Source organism: Salvelinus fontinalis, chromosome 20 (assembly GCF_029448725.1).
Source record: "Salvelinus fontinalis isolate EN_2023a chromosome 20, ASM2944872v1, whole genome shotgun sequence".
Lineage (NCBI taxonomy): Eukaryota > Metazoa > Chordata > Actinopteri > Salmoniformes > Salmonidae > Salvelinus > Salvelinus fontinalis.
The window spans coordinates 23,736,266-23,753,478 of NC_074684.1; the positions used below are offsets into that span (position 1 = coordinate 23,736,266).

General features: G+C 46.3%; 1 protein-coding gene across 3 annotated transcripts in view; it reads right to left on the reverse strand.

Annotated features, from left to right (window-relative positions):
* LOC129817549 (DNA polymerase zeta catalytic subunit-like) overlaps nucleotides 1–17,213 on the reverse strand; it is a 98,817-nt gene that overhangs the window by 24,443 nt on the left and 57,161 nt on the right. For all 3 annotated transcript variants that reach the window (XM_055872926.1, XM_055872927.1, XM_055872928.1), the window contains 11 exons: nucleotides 16,672–16,756; nucleotides 14,828–14,973; nucleotides 14,221–14,349; nucleotides 13,694–13,928; nucleotides 13,234–13,376; nucleotides 9,318–13,113; nucleotides 8,247–9,118; nucleotides 7,812–7,900; nucleotides 6,757–6,882; nucleotides 6,425–6,617; nucleotides 4,411–4,522 (listed from right to left, as the gene is read on the reverse strand). In XM_055872926.1, coding sequence (XP_055728901.1) covers nucleotides 4,411–4,522; nucleotides 6,425–6,617; nucleotides 6,757–6,882; nucleotides 7,812–7,900; nucleotides 8,247–9,118; nucleotides 9,318–13,113; nucleotides 13,234–13,376; nucleotides 13,694–13,928; nucleotides 14,221–14,349; nucleotides 14,828–14,973; nucleotides 16,672–16,756 — 5,926 coding nt within the window. The remainder of the gene's footprint in view (nucleotides 1–4,410; nucleotides 4,523–6,424; nucleotides 6,618–6,756; nucleotides 6,883–7,811; nucleotides 7,901–8,246; nucleotides 9,119–9,317; nucleotides 13,114–13,233; nucleotides 13,377–13,693; nucleotides 13,929–14,220; nucleotides 14,350–14,827; nucleotides 14,974–16,671; nucleotides 16,757–17,213) is intronic.

Below are 17,213 nucleotides of genomic sequence, written 5' to 3' on the forward strand. Positions count from 1 at the left end.
GAGCGCAGCAAAGCAGGCAACAGGCTGACCAATACAAGGGTTGAAAAATTGGTGGTCATCCGGGCAAATTTGAGGCTTTTTGAGCCTGACAGCGAGCCATCCTCAACAGGGTTGGAAAGTGACAGTGAAGATGAGGCATCAGAGTCGAACATGAAAGCGACGTCTATGTTCAAGAGGTGGACATTGAGGAGGTCCAGGGAGAAGACATAGAAGCCTGAGAGGAAGACAACCAAAGCTTTAGTTTCTAGACTATCATTTTACTTCTTCAAGACTTTTGGAAAAGCATTCCAGCTGAAGCTGGATGAGAGAAGGCCAAGAGTGTGCAAAGCTGTCATCAAGGCAAAGGCTACTTTGAAGAATCTAAAATATAAAACATATTTTGATTTGTTTAACACATTTTAGGTTACTACATGATTTCATATTTCATAGTTTTGAGGTCTTCACTATTATTTTACAATGCTATTTGATGGAGAAGGTGTGTGGTCCAAGTCTGAGTTTAAAGACATCTGTCTGAAAGGTTCTCTTTTCCAAGCTTAAAAGGATAAACACTGACACGCAACACCATGGGCCAGAAAAAGTTGAATACATTGGCAATGCTGTCGGACTGGGAAAATACGTTTTGAACGGTCATCCAACTCGGAATTCCAAGTCGGAAACTCGGGCCTCTTTGTAGAGCTCCGACCTGAAGATCACCGAGTCATAATTCAACCTTGTCCCCCCCCCAAGAGTTCCCAGTTGTCTTGAAAGCACCATAAATCCAGAGAATGCCAGATTTTGCTGACAACGTTTGATTACAAAGGACATTCGTGCCACGTTCAAATGAGCACAGCACAACAACGGTGATCCAAAAATATGTCCTGTATGCTGCTGCATTAATGATGTAATATGCCAGGGAGATATGTATACTGTAGCTAAGAAAGTAATACTAAGTGTATGTTGTGTAGTAAGCTGTTAGTAGCCCATGTGCCTCACCCTAATAATTTGGTCTCTTTCCTCCTCAACATTTAGCCTACTGTTCTGACTTGGTGGTGCACATGTAGCCTATAGCCTATTTTAGAGAAATGTCATCATTGAATATTGTAAGAGCTTTCTCATTGTCTGCTTATATGCCACCATTATTTATCCTACGGTTCTGACTTGATGTATAGGGAGAATACTGTAAGAACGGCCCATGTTCTGAATTCTGTAGCTGTACATTTCAAAAGAAATGAAAAAATAATTATTTTGACTACTCATTTCATTAACGTCTTAAATAGAAATTACGGCTTGCCTCTTATCAGCTCATCGTTTTCATTAGTATCTTATTCATAATTTTAGGCAATGTTGGAATGACTTACTTGTTTTGCTTACATTGTGTATTATAATTAGTTTGTGCTTTTCTTCACCGGGAGGAGATACTATATAATGTTGTTGGGTCTGTAACCATGATTGCCATTCTCTTCCCATTAAAATTAAACAATTTCAACAAAAAGTTCAGTATTCGACCCCAGTATTTCCAGTTGATATTGTGTGGGTTGTTTTGTTTGTGCAATGCGCTGTCTGGGCGTCGGTATATTGTCTATAAAAGTGGATAATGCATTCGGAAAGTATTCAGACCCCTTTACTTGTGCCACATTTTTGTTACGTTACAGCCTAATTCTAAAATGGATTAAATAAATATTTTTCCTCATCAATCTACACACAACACCTCATAATGACAAGGCGAAAACAGGTTTTTAGAAATGTTTGCAAATGTTATGAAACTCAAAATTGTACTCAGGTACATTCCTGTTTCCATTGATCATCCTTGAGACGTTTCTACAACTTGGAGTCCACCAGTGGTACATTCAATTGATTGGACATGACTTGTAAAGGCCCCCACCTGTCTATATAAGGTCCCATAGTTGAATGTGCATGTCAGAGCAAAAACCAACCCATGAGGTCGAAGGAATTGTCCGTAGAGCTCCGAGACAGTATTGTGTCGAGGCACAGATCTGGGGAAGGGTACCAAAAAATGTATGCAGCATTGAGGGTCAACAAGAACACCATGTTCTTCATTCTTAAATGGAAAAAGTTTGGAACCACCAAGACTCTTCCTAGAGTTGGCCGCCCAGCCAAACTGAGCAATCAGGGGAGAAGGGCCTTGGTCAGGGAGGTGATCAAGAACCCGATGGTCACTCTAAAGGAGCTCCAGAGTTCATCTATGGAGATGGGAGAACCTTCCAGAAGGGCAACCATCTCTGCAGCACTCCACCAATCAGGCCTTTATGGTAGAGTGGCCAGACGGAAGCCACTCCTCAGTAAAAGGCACATGTCAGCCCGCTTGGAGTTTGTAAAAAGGCACCTAAAGACTCTCAGACCATGATACACAAGATTCTCTGGTTTGATGAAACCAAGATTGAACTCTTTGGCCTGAATGCCAAGTGTCACATTTGGAGGAAACCTGGCACCATCCCTACGGTGAAGCATGGTGGTGGCAGCATCATGCTGTGGGGATGTTTTTCAGTGGCAGGGACTGGGAGACTAGTCAGGATCGAGGGAAAGATGAACGGAGCAAAGTACAGAGCAATCCTTGATGAAAACCTGCTCCAGAGCGCTCAGGACCTCAGACTAGGGCGAAGGTTCACCTTCCAACAGGACAACAACCCTTAGCACACAGCCAAGACAACACAGGAGTGGCTTCGGAACACGTCTCTGAATGTCCTTGAGTGGCCAAGCCAGAGCCTGGACTTGAACCCGATCGAACATCTCTTGAGAGACCTGAAAATAGCTGTGCAGTGAGGCTCCCGATCCAACCTGACAGAGCTTGAGAGAATCTGCAGAGAAGAATGTGAGAAACTCCCCAAATACAGGTGTGCCAAGCTTGTAGCGTCACACCCAAGAAGACTCAAGGCTGTAATCGCTGCCAAAGGTGCTTCAACAAAAGTACTGAGTAAAGGGTCTGAATAGTTGTGTAAATGTTATATTTCAGCTTTTTATTTTTAATGAATTTGCTAAAATTTCTAAAAACGTGTTTTGCTTTGTAATTATGGGGTATTGTGTGTAGATTGATGAGGAAAAATAACAATTTCATCCATTTTAGAATAAGGCTGTAACGTAACTAAATGTGGAAAAAGTCAAGGGGTCTGAATACTTTCTGAATGCACTGTAGGCCGAATAAAATAATAAGATGTTATGTAGTGGATTTGCTGGCATGCATTTAAAAAAAAAATGGTTAGAGTTTGCCCCACCAAGATTTACATGCTAAAGTTGCCACTGTAGACGATACATTAAAACCCCTGTTTATAAGTGAATTGAAATCCAAAATATGTTTAGGGTGCTTTATGCGCCGTCAGTGTTGGGAACATGAGCACCCAGGTAAATGTTTTACAACCTATTAGGTGTAGCAACAATGCTACTGTGTGATTCAGATCTCTTTTTTCACAAAGTAAGGATCAAGGTCAAATCTACAGGAGCCAATATAGAGAGCAATAGTAATCCCATCATTTTGTAGGAACTAACAGATGCTGGCTCGTTGGCCAAAGCCTATGGGGAAATGAATAGGGTTTTTGTTTTTGGGATCAACGGCAAAAATAAGGTGTGACGATTGTCCTATGTCCTCTGTCACATTAGCTAAAGTCTTACCTGATTATGTATTTCTAAACTTTGATCCATTTTGAGACACACATTTATTGACTTATCGATGTGGGGATATTTATCATGTGGAATATATCAACTGAATGTGTTTGTATACTGTACCTTTTTCATAACTTTATTGAAGTTGATTGTAAATTAGGTAATTGGTAGGGTTTGTGATGCATTCTGGGTAATGGGTATTGCTACAAGAAGCATGCCATTTCTTTATTTGAAAGACAGACAGGTAACAGGTCGGCATGCGGCCGGGTTTACAGGCATGGTTGAAGCCCGGGTTATCTTTGGTTAGAGCCTACCTTATGTTCATCGTCCTGTTTTTCTTTTTTTTTGTAAATGTTTGTACAGCTCGCCGGCTATACCCATTTGCAAATAAATAGCCTCCCTCCGGCAAGAAAAACAGATCTTCATCGTATGCCTCCTCGCTGTTAAAATCCAACCGCATGGTCAACCTTCACATATGGTCTGTGGTATAAACACAGGTTTAGGAGATCTTAGACATTTTGTTCTATGAGATAATCTTCATCAGCTAACGACACTTTTTGTGAATTTCAAAGCTTTTATGTAAATCAGAACACGCACATAAAGGGTTCATAACTCATAAAAGGTCATGTTAACTGACTGATATCTCATAAAACAAAATGTTTAAGACCTACTAAGACTATGTTAATCTCATAACTTATTTTCGCCGTTCATCCCAAAACCCCATTCTTTCACCAATCATTTCCCCCATAGGAATGGCCAATGAACCAAATAATTTCAGCTCTTTAGGATCAGAAGCTGGCGAGTGCTTTACTGTACCTCCTCATGATAGTGACAACTTCCTGGAACAGCTGCTTCTCATTCACAGCGTAGGTGACCTGCAGTCCTGAGACACCTGATCTTACCAGCAGGGGCGCTGTTCCTCTGACACCTGGGAGGGCACACACACAGATAGAGCTGAAGTCAGAAGTTTACATACACCTTAGCCAAATACATTTAAACTCAGTTTTTCACAATTCCTGACATTTAATCCTAGTAAAAAATCCCTGTCTTAGGCCAGTTAAGGTCACCACTTTATTGTAAGAATGTGAAATGTCAGAATAATTGTAGAGAGAATGATATATTTCAGCTTTTATTTCTTTCATCACATTCTCAGTGGGTCAGAAGTTTACATACACTCAATTGGTATTTGGTAGCATTGCCTTTAAATTGTTTAACTTGGGTGAAATTTTTCCGGTAGCCTTCCACAAGCTTCCCAATTTTGGCCCATTCCTCCTGACAGAGCTGGTGTAACTGAGTCAGGTTTGTAGGCCTCCTTGCTCGCACACGCTTTTTCAGTTCTGCCCACACATTTTCTATAGGATTGAGGTCAGGGCTTTGTGATGGCCACTCCAATACCTTGACTTTGTTGTCCTTAAGCCATTTTGCCACAACTTTGGAAGTATACTTGGGGACATTGTCCATTTGGAAGACCCATTTGCGACCAAGCTTTAACTTCCTGACTGATGTCTTGAGATGTTGCTTCAATATATCCACATCATTTTCCTGCCTCATGATGCCATCTGCTTTGTGAAGTGCACCAGTCCCTCCCGCAGCAAAGCACCCCCACAACATGATGCTGCCACCCCCGTGCTTCACGGTTGGGATGGTGTTCTTCGGCTTGCAAGCCTCCCCCTTTTTCCTACAAACATAACGATGGTCATTATGGCCAAACAGTTCTATTTTTGTTTCATCAGACCAGAGGACATTTCTCCAAAAAGTACGATCTTTGTCCCTATGTGCAGTTACAAACTGTAGTCTGGCTTTTTTATGGCGGTTTTGGAGCAGTGGCTTCTTCCTTGCTGAGCGGCCTTTCAGGTTATGTCGATATAAGACTAGTTTTACTGTCGATACAGATACTTTTGTACCGGTTTCCACCAGCATCTTCACAAGGTCCTTTACTGTTGTTCTGGGATTGATTTGTACTTTTCGCACCAAAGTACGTTCATCTCTAGGATACAGAACGCGTCTCCTTCCTGAGCAGTAGGATGGCTGCGTGGTCCCATGGTGTTTATACTTGCGTACTATTGTTTCTACAGATGAACGTGGTACCTTCAGGCGTTTGGAAATTGCCGCCAAGGATGAACCAGATTCGTGGAGGTCTACACTTTTTTTTCTGAGGTCTTGACTGATTTCCCATGATGTCAAGCAAAGAGGCACGGAGTTTGAAGGTAGGCCTTGAAATACATCCACAGGTACACCTCCAATTGACTCAAATGATGTCAATCAGAAGCTTCTAAAGCCATGACACCATTTTCTGGAATTTTCCAAGCTGTATAAACGCACAGTCAACTTAGTGTATGTAAACTTCTGACCAACAGGAATTGTGATACAGTGAATTAATTATAAGTGAATTAATCTTTCTGTAAACAATTGTTGGAAAAATGACTTATGTCATGCACAAAGTGGATGTCCTAACCGACTGGCCAAAACTATAGTTTGTTAACAAGAAATTTGTGGAGTGGTTGAAAAACAAGTTTTAATGACTCCAACCTAAATGTATGTAAACTTCCGACTTCAACTGTACATCACAAACATATAGGCTGCATTTACACAGGCAGTCCAATTCTGATCTTTTTTTTGCCACTAATTGGTATTTTGACCAATCAGATCAGATATGTTGCCCATAATTTGGCAAAAGATCAGATTTGGGCTGCCTGTGTAAACACAGCCATACACTGTCCTTTCAAATCTAAGCACAATGACCATGAACACAATACAACAATACTTGAAGGTCAGATAAGTGTGGTCCATCCACAGCTTGGCAGGAGGGACAGAGTGTGTGACCCATCACCTTGGCCACTCTCCTGGCAGTCCTCGTCTACCACGATGGCCCCAGTCAGCTGGGTCTTGTCTGAGTCAGGTAAAGGTGCGTCAGAGCTGAAGCAGTAGAATAAGGCACATATGGGGTCAAACTCTGGGTCGGGTTCCAGGTCCCGCCGGGTCCGCACGTGAAGCTCCATGCTCATCAACGTCAGGTGCTGCACCTACAGATGAAAGACAAGCAAGATGTCACATTCCTTCCTTACAACTACATTGTGTGTGTGTTTGTCAGTGAGAAAACAGCTGAGTCAGTGGGGAGTGTGTGTCTGTCAGTCAGTCAGTCTCTGTGTGTGTGTGTCTCACCTCGTGCAGGGCTTTAGCGTCCTGGAGGTTCTGCATGCTGACTTTGAATCCGTATGAATGGCTGATGCTGGGGCCCTCAATCTGAGAGTTGTCTTTCTTTGGAGCGTTCAAAGCAGCAAACTGGTTCTGGGGACGGAGAATAGGGGGAAAGCTTATTCACATCACATTAAAGAGAGAACAGAGTATCCGGGCGGATCAAGTAAATGCTAAAAGCCCTTTACGATATTTTTTTAATTACGTGAAATCTGACATTTGTTTTGGGACATTTACTTGATTGATGTTGTTCATCAATATTCTAAAACTGTACATTGCTCATCCGGGTATATTGAGGCCAACACAGGTAACTGACAAAATAATGCAAACACAGTAAATTAGGGATACAAAGATCTCACTCCAATACATTTTTATAGAAAGTTAGCAAAAATAGATAAGATCTTTCAACCATGGAAAGGAAAATACCTGTCTATTTGTGGAAAAATCACCCTGATTAACTCTTTAGTCATATCACAGTTTACCTATTTGCTCATGGTTTTGCCTACACCTAGTGACCTGCTTTTTATATTATATGAACAAAAAATGTTCAATTCTATTTGGAACGGCAAGCCAGACAAAATTAAAAGGGCCTATTTATATAACAAATATGAATTTGGAGGGCAGAAATTATTAAATATTAAAGCATTAGACTTCTCACTAAAGGCATCAGTCATACAAAAGTTATACTTAAATCCAAACTGGTTCTCTAGTAAATTGGTAAAAATGTCTCATCCTATGTTCAAGAATGGCCGTTGCCCCTTTATTTAGATTACACCTGCTCACTTTCTCACCCATCCACAGGGCACGAGTGGTCACTGAATGGTTTGATGAGCATGAAACGATGTAAACCATATGCCATGGCCGTCTTAGTCACCAGATCTCAACCCAATTGAATGCTTATGGGAGATTCTGGAGCGGTGCTTGAGACAGCTTTTCCCACCACCATCAACAAAACACCAAATGATCATTGGAGGGAATGACCTAAATGAACAGGAGCTTCAATTCTGTGCGTTTGTCCTGACCTTCATCTGTGTGGTCAGTAGCACTCTCCTCAGGGTGTCTGTGTGTTCCCCTCTCCTGTGCTGCAGTCTCTGAGACGTGGACTCTGCGTCTGGAAGAGAAACCCCAGGATCGTGGTGGGGTGGTGCGACGCATAATGACATTCCAGAGGACAAAACAACTGCATGCAGACGGCTTCCTCCTATTAAAACTAATTCACTAAATGACTGTGACAGATTTACAATTCTGGTACGCTTGATTAGTCAATTATGTAGTTGTTTATGGCAGCCATAACAATTTCCCACTGAGGTAGGAAAGAAAGTTAGAGTAAAATAAAAGGTTATAGCGGATGCTACCGTTAATGTAATTTTCCATGGTCTGAATTAACGTTGGCGGCTGAGGCAGGATGAAGAGTGACAGCTGCTAATAGCCTGTGGCCGGGGAATAAAGGGGCTTACCTTCAGTCACAGGGGTACTGCACACAGTCTCCGACTCACCCCTGCCTTTGTGTCGCCTAAGGACTGGGGTGCTGTGGAGCTGGGAGCTGGTACACTCCCTGTCCCCCCGGGTCTTCATGGAAGGGAAGGGAGAGGGACTGAGGAAGTGCTTCTCCTCTCTCCTCTCTGGGGAGGTGCAGAGCCTGTGGGACAGGGGTAACCCTCGATCTGACCCTCTCCTCTCTCCCTCTACTGTGTCTGGTCGTGAGGGACTGGGCTGCGTGGGCTCCTGCCATGGCAGCAGGTCTGGTGAGTCTGGAGAGATGGATTTACCAAAGTCTCTGATGTTAATGTCCGGTACAGGCTTCACTCCTCTGGGACTGTTCTGAGTTTCCACCCTCCCAACAGGTGATATCTGTAGGGACAGATCGTCCCTCCTTTCCTTCTGAGTCCTGATACCTGAGAGCTTCTCAAACTCCTCCTCGTCCTCCAATGCTGAACAATGGAACGGAGCGGGCTGTTCAGTCCTGTCTGTTTGCTGCTCGTCTCTTACCTGTTCCAACCTTCCCCTCTCCAGTTCTCCCATGTCTCTCTTGCCCCTCTGCAGATGCTCATACTGTTTTCTGGCCTCCAGCCATAGCTGGACGCGTTCCCGCCTGGGGGCACTCCTGCAAGGCAGCAGGATGACCTTCTGGTCCCCGGCTGAAGAGGGGCTGAGCTGGGCCTGGTCTCTGGTGTCCTCTGCTCCCAGTGTGTGAGAGGAGCCGGCCCGGGTCATTGTAGAGAAGGCTGTCTTCCAGAACTGTAGCCCCTCCAGGCACAGGTCCCCGTTGAACTCAGCCAGCTCCTTGGCCAACTTGGTCTCCACCATCAGCTTACGCCCACCAACCTCCCTGGAGATTTGAAAATGGACATTAATGATGGAATGATTGATGAGGCTGTGATAAAACGTAATATTGCCAATCATAGATATCTATTGTGTGTCATTCAACCCTTAAATCAAATCAATCACATGTATTTATAAAGCCATTTTCACATCAGTAGTTGTCATAAAGTGCAATTAAAGTAATCCCGTGAGTTTAGTGATTTTACCTAGGTTTCCCTGGGGCGTCTAAGGGGTTGCTGCAGAAGGGCTCCTGGAAGGTGGCCTCAGACATCTCCAGGTCCAGGAGGGTGGTGAGGATCTCTTCCTGGCTGGGAGGGGACATGAGGGGCTTGAGGATGTGGGCTCCCCCCCCTGTCCCTCTGAGGAGCTGGCTGATGGCCTTCACCTGGGATAGAGAGCTGAAGGAGCGCGGCGAACTACTGGGTGTGGTCGATGTAAAAGCATAATTCCCCTCCAGTAGGTCCCCAGTCGGCAACCCTTCGTTGTCTGCGAAAGACGCAGAGCTCAAAGGCAGTGGTAAGATGGGGTCAAAGGCAGAGAACAGCAGCTCTTTCCTCTCACAGTGAAAGCCCTGGAAGTGGCTGAGGCTGTGGAGTTTGCCCAGAGACGTTCCCCACTCTCTGCTCCTTGGTAACCTCTCAGAGTCCAGAGGTGATCGATGATTGGACACAAAATCGCCATTTTTTGGCTTGTCAAAGAGTTCAGGAGTCAGAGGTCCGGACAAGCTTTCTTGGAGCTCCTCCCCTGAGCCAAACAGCACCTCAGGCCTCTTCTCTAAGCTCAGCGCCAAGGCAGGTACCGCCTCCTGGGTGATGTCACTCAGGAACTTCTGAGGCAGGTTCTTGTCGGTCAGAACAAACTGGCTGCCCATGTACAGGCTGGAGAACTCTGCCTGGCTACCGATACCGATGGCGTTGATGTCAAAGTTGTAGTTGTGTGGGAGCTCTGGGGATAGGCTGTCCTCTATGGAGTAACAGCTGTCCAGGCCTGGGTCTGACATGAACACTGGGCTGTCATCTGACATGGGGGGCTTTTGCTTCACAGGTACCTCCGGCTGAGAGTTCGCCTTCTCCTTCCTGCTTCTGGGTTTCCCCTCGTTGGCAGTTGTAGTTCTTGGGGCCCGGGGTTTCCGTGGGGTGGTTGAGGGAGCTCTCCTGGCTCTTGATGGCTTGGCTGCAGCAGTGTCGGGTGTGGAGCCAGGGGGCTGTGTTGTAGTGGAAAGGCACTGCCCGCCTCTCTGCTGGAGCTTCTTCAGAACAGCCAGGCCAGAGATGTCCTCAGGTAAGGTCTTCCCATTCCGAAGGCCTGAGTGGGGGGACTCTTTGGGGGCGTCCTTTCTGTCCCCCACCCGGGTTGGTGATTTAACCTGATGGGATGTGCATTCATCAGCAGTAGTGTCTGCCTTCACAGCACAACCCTGCGGTTGGTCGGGCTGCGTTTGGACGAGTTCAAGAGCAAAGCTTTGGTTCACCTCCATGATGGAGCTTTCACAGTCCTCAGACTTTGGTTCAATAGACTGCGAGAACTGGGTTAGGGATTTAGAGCTGGAGCCGTCAATGATTTGGCTGGTTTTGCTGGCTGGCTTCTGAAAGGGTGGTATGTCCTCTGAGGAGGATTCAGTAGAAGGCAGCTCACCCTCCGGGAAGAGGTGCTGGGAACTGTCACAGTCTCTGCTTCTTACAGGGGGCTGTTCAGGCTCTTCTGCCTGCTTCTTCCTCCGAGGCTTCCTCGTTCTTGTGGTGATGGTAGTAGTACAGACACAACGCACACTAGTTCCATCAACTGTTTCTAGATCTTTCTTTCTCCTCCTTGGAGTCCCAATAGTACTTTTCCTTCTCGCTGTGCTCTCCTTTTTGACTTCCTCTGAAAGCGTAATCCGTCTTCTTGGGCTGGTAGAGGTTACATTTCTAGGTTTAGTAGTCCGTCTGCGGTTCCGCACGCCTCGGCCTAAGGACTCTGGGGGGGGGTCCTGACAAACAAAAGTGAGACAGGGATCATTTAATGGGTTCATCAACCGATCAGAACTTATGGCTTCCATTAGGGGGTCAGTGGGGGACCAACACCGGGGTGGGGTTGAATCAAAAGGGCTAAGGGATCTCTCAGATAGATAACCCAACTCCACCATCACATCAGTGTACTCAGTGATGTGGTCATCGGCCAGTTCACAGTAACATGGCCAGGGGCATGGCAGAGAGGGAGTCAAGGTTTTTCTAAGGCCTCTAGTCCTTCTAGGCCTCTCACCCCCTTGCCTAACTCGGACTCTGGGTGGACTGCTGACTGTTTTCTTAGTGGTGGTGTTGACCTTGGCCTTTCGTTTGGGCTGTTTCTTACTAGCCTTGGGCTCACTGAGAGGGAACCTGACCGCACAAGATTCTGGAACCTTAGGCCAGAAGGTCTTGATGGGTGACATTTTGGTGTACGTCTCCACTCTGTCAGGTGTCAGCACCACCCGCTGCTCCTCAGCACTCACCTTGGCCATCTTCACCAACATGTTCTTTTGACCTTTGAACCGGTTGATGATTATATATTTGATGATGATGGGCGGCTCCCTTGGCTCCTTTCTGTACATCTTCCGTCGTTTCTGGTACTTTAGTTCCTGCGTGCTGAGGACGTAGTTTTCTTTGAAGCGGCCTCGGAGGGCCAGAGGGTGTTTAATGCGAGAGGATACCGACTGTTCCCCATCCTCGCTGCTGTCGTAGCTCATCTTGCGTTTGGCCCTCAGGGTGTACTTGCTGCCAGGCAGACCTGAAGCTTTGGTGCAGGTTACTTTAGCAGGGAGCTCAAGCAGTGGGGCCAACCTGCCCTCCACAGACGCCTCATTCAGAATGGCAGGGACTGGGGCCGGTGCAGGGGAAGCGATAGGGGATGGTAGAGGGGTAGGGGCCAGGGCAGGGGATTCTGGCAGTGGTTCTGTTGGTCCAGTCTCCACTACGACTGACTTTGCCACTGTGACTGGCTTCTCCTTGGTGTCCGTGCTCTTTGGACAAGTAGGCGTGATGGCCATAAAGGCAGTGCTGACTTGGGTGTCAGAGGCTGGGGTTTCCCCAGCGTACGCATTAGCCTTCTGGGCTGCAGCAGCCAAAGACCTCTTGCCAAGCTTTAGCCTGGACCTGCGTGTCTCTGCCTGCTCTAGCTTAGCACAGCCATCGGTCAGCTTGTTGCCCACTACCTTCTTAGCTGGCCTGGTTAGGCAGTTGGAGAGAATAACACTGGGGAAAAACTTATAGTGCGCCTCCTGCTGGGCTACTATGGTCCTCTCAGTCTTGTTCTCCTGATAGTCCTCGTACCTGATCTTCAGCTCACCCATGTTGCCGTCCTCGCTGTCATGGCCCATCTCTCCCTCCAGCGGGGCCAGGAGCTCGTCCTCTTCTATGGGGCAGGGAGTTGGGGTTATACTGTTTCTCAAGATTGGGCTTTTACAGCCTTTCTGACCCAGTTCTAGATCTGTCGTGCTGGGGCAGTTCCTCAGCTCAGAGTAACAAAGGGAGAAGCTCCTGTGGTTCTGCAGGATGGACAGACGATTCTTCTCAACGTTCTTCATACTGCTGTACTTCTTCCTGCTCTGGGTGATCTTCCCGTTGCTGAACGGAAAGACGTCCAGGTCTGACTCCTCCAGAGCCATCGTCTTCTTCTCGTAGGTGTACAGAGGCCGAACAATGTCCATTTTGTCCACACAGATCTGAGAAACCTCAGCCTGGTTGGCGATATTGCAGGGGATGGGGTGTTTGACCGGCTGGATGTAAGGTCTCTCTTTATTCACCTTGAACCCCGTGGAGCACTCGTGACTGTCCTGGCCGAGGAAGTGCTTATTGGCTGGTTCCTCTGCGTCCTGTGAGTGTGCCTGCCTATGTTCAGGGTGTTTGCACTCCAGGAGGAGCTTGGTGGAGGACAGGGGCTCCAGGTGGACAGTCTCCCCAGGAAAGGGGTTCCTCTTCCCCAGGATCTTGTCTGTGACGGTGAGGGACGAGTGGGTCCTGGAGCCTTTGTCCGTTAACGATGAATCTATGGAGATATATATGATATAACATATCAATACTGTGACAGGAATCAAAGGAAAGCATCAATGACACAATCTTAGATGTGATATATGTAGTTTATTATCATTACGTTCTTTTAACTCACCACTGTTCTCGTCCGCAGCGCCGTCCAGCTGAGAAATAGACAGGTTGGCAGAGAGAGAGTTGTCCCCCCTCCTTTCCATCTCCTCATCGGAGGATTCCTGGGGCTCGTCACTGAAGCTCTCCTCTGCATCCTTCACACCAGGTCTAGATGGAGGTAACAGAGACATTGATTAAACAATGAGGCGTCGCTTAAACTATTCACAGTCACGGCTCACCGCAGATGACCTTCATCCGACTGCCAAACATCTGCGTTTACTATCATGTGAATTCAGTGACAAGAGGAATCAGGCTCCTCAAGAAATAAGCATGAAAACTGGGGCACAAGATAGATGACATGCATTTTTTCAAAGAATGCTGTAATTAGATTTGTTTTCTTCATTTAATAAGTTATTATTAAACTCATAATTCGTTCATATTGAGCAAAAAGAACAAGGCAAAGAAAGAAAAGAAAAATCAGTCACCTCTGTCTAGAAGACTGTTCTGGAAGGTCGCTGTCCCATCTCTGTGACATCATCAGACTGAGTTCTGCCTCCTCCCTCTCTAGCTCTGGCCCCTCCTCCTCCTCGTCACTGTTGTAGTGAGCGCTCCCTCCCCCGGGCAGAGAATGCTGGGAGTTCTGCCTCATAGGGGCTGCTCTGTACCCATCATCCTCCAGGCCTGCCAGCAGGTCCACCATGGCATGGTTCTGGCTGCTATCTGCAACACGCACACAGCAAACACAGCATGGTAAGGGGAAATTACCTCTGAGGTCAATCAGCTCCATAGTTATATGCTTTTCTTATGGGCTGGAGTTATAACTAGGGCCCGGCACTTTTCCTGGTCAGATCATATGGTCAGATCAATCTCCTGGCGCTAGCTATGCTATATAAACTATATGTTGATTAAAAACAGATTTTTTCAATTAAAATGACATAAGATCAGTTGGATATGCTGTTCTCCAGAGCAAATGAACACAGTAATCAGTAATCAGTGCGGTTTGTTTTCCTACCTAGTAAGGGGGAGTGGTTGGATCTTTGGGAGAGGGGGAGGAAGGTCTGGCTGCTTTCCAACAGACTCAGAATGGCTTCTTCGTCCACAATGGCCTCCCCCTGGTCTTTACCACAGTTCCTTTTAGTGTCTGAGTGGAGGGAAGAGAGGTGTGGGGGTGGGGGGAGCGAGACAGCGAGATGGAGCGAGACATGGGGAAAATTATCATTACTGACAAACAGAGTGTGTGTGTGTCCCAAATGGCAGCCTATTCCCTACATTGTGCTCTGGTCAAAAGTAGTGCACTATATAGGGAATATGGTGCCATTTGGGACACATACACAGGGAGTGGTTCAGCATGAGGCCCAGCCATACTCCATCCTGGCTCTCTGTGTGGGCCAGATGCCTAGCCTCCCTGGCATGTCCACTGTTCCTACAGGAGACTTGGCAGACTGAGCGAACAGACTAGGCTAATGTAGATCAACACTGTGTGTCACACTTGAAATTCAGTCACAGTAGGAGAGTACAGTAGGAGAGTTTGGGGAGAATTAGGACAAATGTCGATCCACCTTCTCTGGCAGAAAGACACATTCTAGTGGAGGGTCGATAGGGAGATTTGTTGCTCTCACCAGTCTGAGAGTCTCTGTGAACCTCCACCTGGTTAGCTGGTGTACAATGCAGCACCTCTGGGGTCAGGACATCAGGGTATACAGACAGTTCAGCTGGGAAGGGATCCTGCTCCTCTGCCACGCCCTCCACAGACCCAGACTGAGTCCTATTTAAAAAGAGGCATTAGTTCAAAGGGAGATAAGGGAGACTGTTGTGGGCATGTAACTGCTAAGGTTATCACCAGTCACAGACAGGGCTCCTGGGACAGCGCTGCAGCAGTCAGGTTTTATTAGCATCCCTTGTCTTAATCAGGAGACATGGCTGCAGTGTGTGTGTGAGAGAGGGAGAACGAGAGTGAGAGAAACAAGTGTGTGTGTACAGTGTGTGTAGGAGGAGGTATGAATGGAAAGCTGGCAAGTGGCCAGTGGTTCTTTGGGATTTACCCCAAATGCCTCTTGGCTACAGGCTTTCTGACTATCAGGCTCCGTCCTCCGCTCTGTTCCGTGCGGAATTAGCCCCCAAAAATATTTTAGACACTACTTCCCTTTCTCTACAAAAAAAAGAAATCCTAATTTGTCATTGTGGGGAGGATGAAGGAATGCAGATGTGCTCCAGAGATGGGCCTGTGTGTGCATGACTGTCTCACTCTTTGTTAATTAGTCTCGTCACTAATGACTTTTGTGGCTACAGGGGGGAGCCTAGAAGGTGTCTGGGGATTCCTTCACCCCTTAACACATTTCAGCCCTACTGTTCTTACTGCAGTACAGCCTGTCTGAGGTTACAATCAGAGGGACATAGAGAGATACAGAGAGACACAGAGAGAGACACACAAATCAATTCAAAATAAAATAAAATGTTATTGGTCACATACACATATTTAGCAGATGTTATTGCGGGTGTAGCGAAATGCTTGTGTTCCTAGTTCCAACAGTGCAGTAATATCTAAAAATTCACAACAATACACACAAATCTAAAAGTAAAATAATTGAATTAAGAAATATACAGTACCAGTCAAAAGTTTGGACACCTACTCATTCAAGGGGTTTTCTTTATACATTGTAGAATAATAGTGCGCGCGAGAGAGAGAGAGACTGTACTTGTTTATGTGAAAGAGCGCCAGTCAACCAGTGAGAGTTGTGAGCTGGGTGTGTGTGTGTGTGGCACAGTTCTGCCAAGCCAAAGCTCCGCCAGGTGAGAGGAGATGGGTCCCTGTGCCAAGGCCCAAACTGCTCCCATACTGGCCTGTACCTGCCTTCGATAGAACCGTTTCATTTTCCTCCCTTGCTTTCCTCCCATTGGTAACAACTTATCTGGGCCTGATGTAACAGCACACACCGGACCAACTGCACTTTTATTTATCAAAGGAAATTATTTCTGCTCAGAAAGAAGGGGGAGCAGGGAGCAGAGAGAGGGATATACTAGACAGCACTGTAACCCAATCAACACCCTCCCTCCTTGCTCCCTGCTCATCTCTGGCCATTAAGATGAACCAGGAAGAGACATGCGGTCACCATCTTATACACAGTAGACAACCAAAAAGGCATTGGGAAAATAAGTAGACATTTTAACATAAAGACCGGATGTAAATTCTCTCAAACCCCAATTTATGTGGTCTCCGGCGGTAGACATCATCTTGCTAACGAGATTGGAAGCAGCATATGTTTACTCTGAAAGAGCAGCCCTGCTGCCCCCATTCTAAACTCTCCAAACCAAGCACAGCCATTTACTCACGCAATGTGGAGCAACTGTCTGTCCATCGATGATTTATAGTCAAGTTGCCCTAAAGACTGGGAAAGTGATAAGCCTAGCCCGTGTAAAAAAATAAAAAAACCCAGCAAGATTGAGGGTGAAAGTTTTTACTTACACATCAAACTCATTCTCCTTCAGGATCTCCTTGAATCTCTTCATGAAGATCCTCTCGCTTTCCGTCGAGGCGACAAACCTGCGATCTGGAGGAGCATCAAATCAAATCAAATTGGTCACATACAGATTTAGCAGATGTTATTGTGGGTGTAGCAAAATGCTTGTAAAATGCATGGAACGCAGTCAGCGGTTTAATTATTACACTTTGATGTATGTCTGATGCACATGGGATAGCAGTCAGACTCAAGAGATAAGAATGACTCCTGACAGAGACAATACTAGATAATTTATTACCTCGGCTCACATTGAGCATATTCCAACAAGCAGACGATGGCACATTTTGCAGCATAGTCCTATATACACTCAGTAACCAGTTTAGTAGGTATTTCGAATTTGACAGTACGTCTAACCGTCCTCACGACCGTATACCACGTGTAACTACGCCAGCCCAGGACTTCCACATCCAGCTTCTTCACCTGAGGGATCGTCTGAGACCAGCCACCCAGATAGCGGATGAAACTGTGTTTGCACAACCAAAGAATT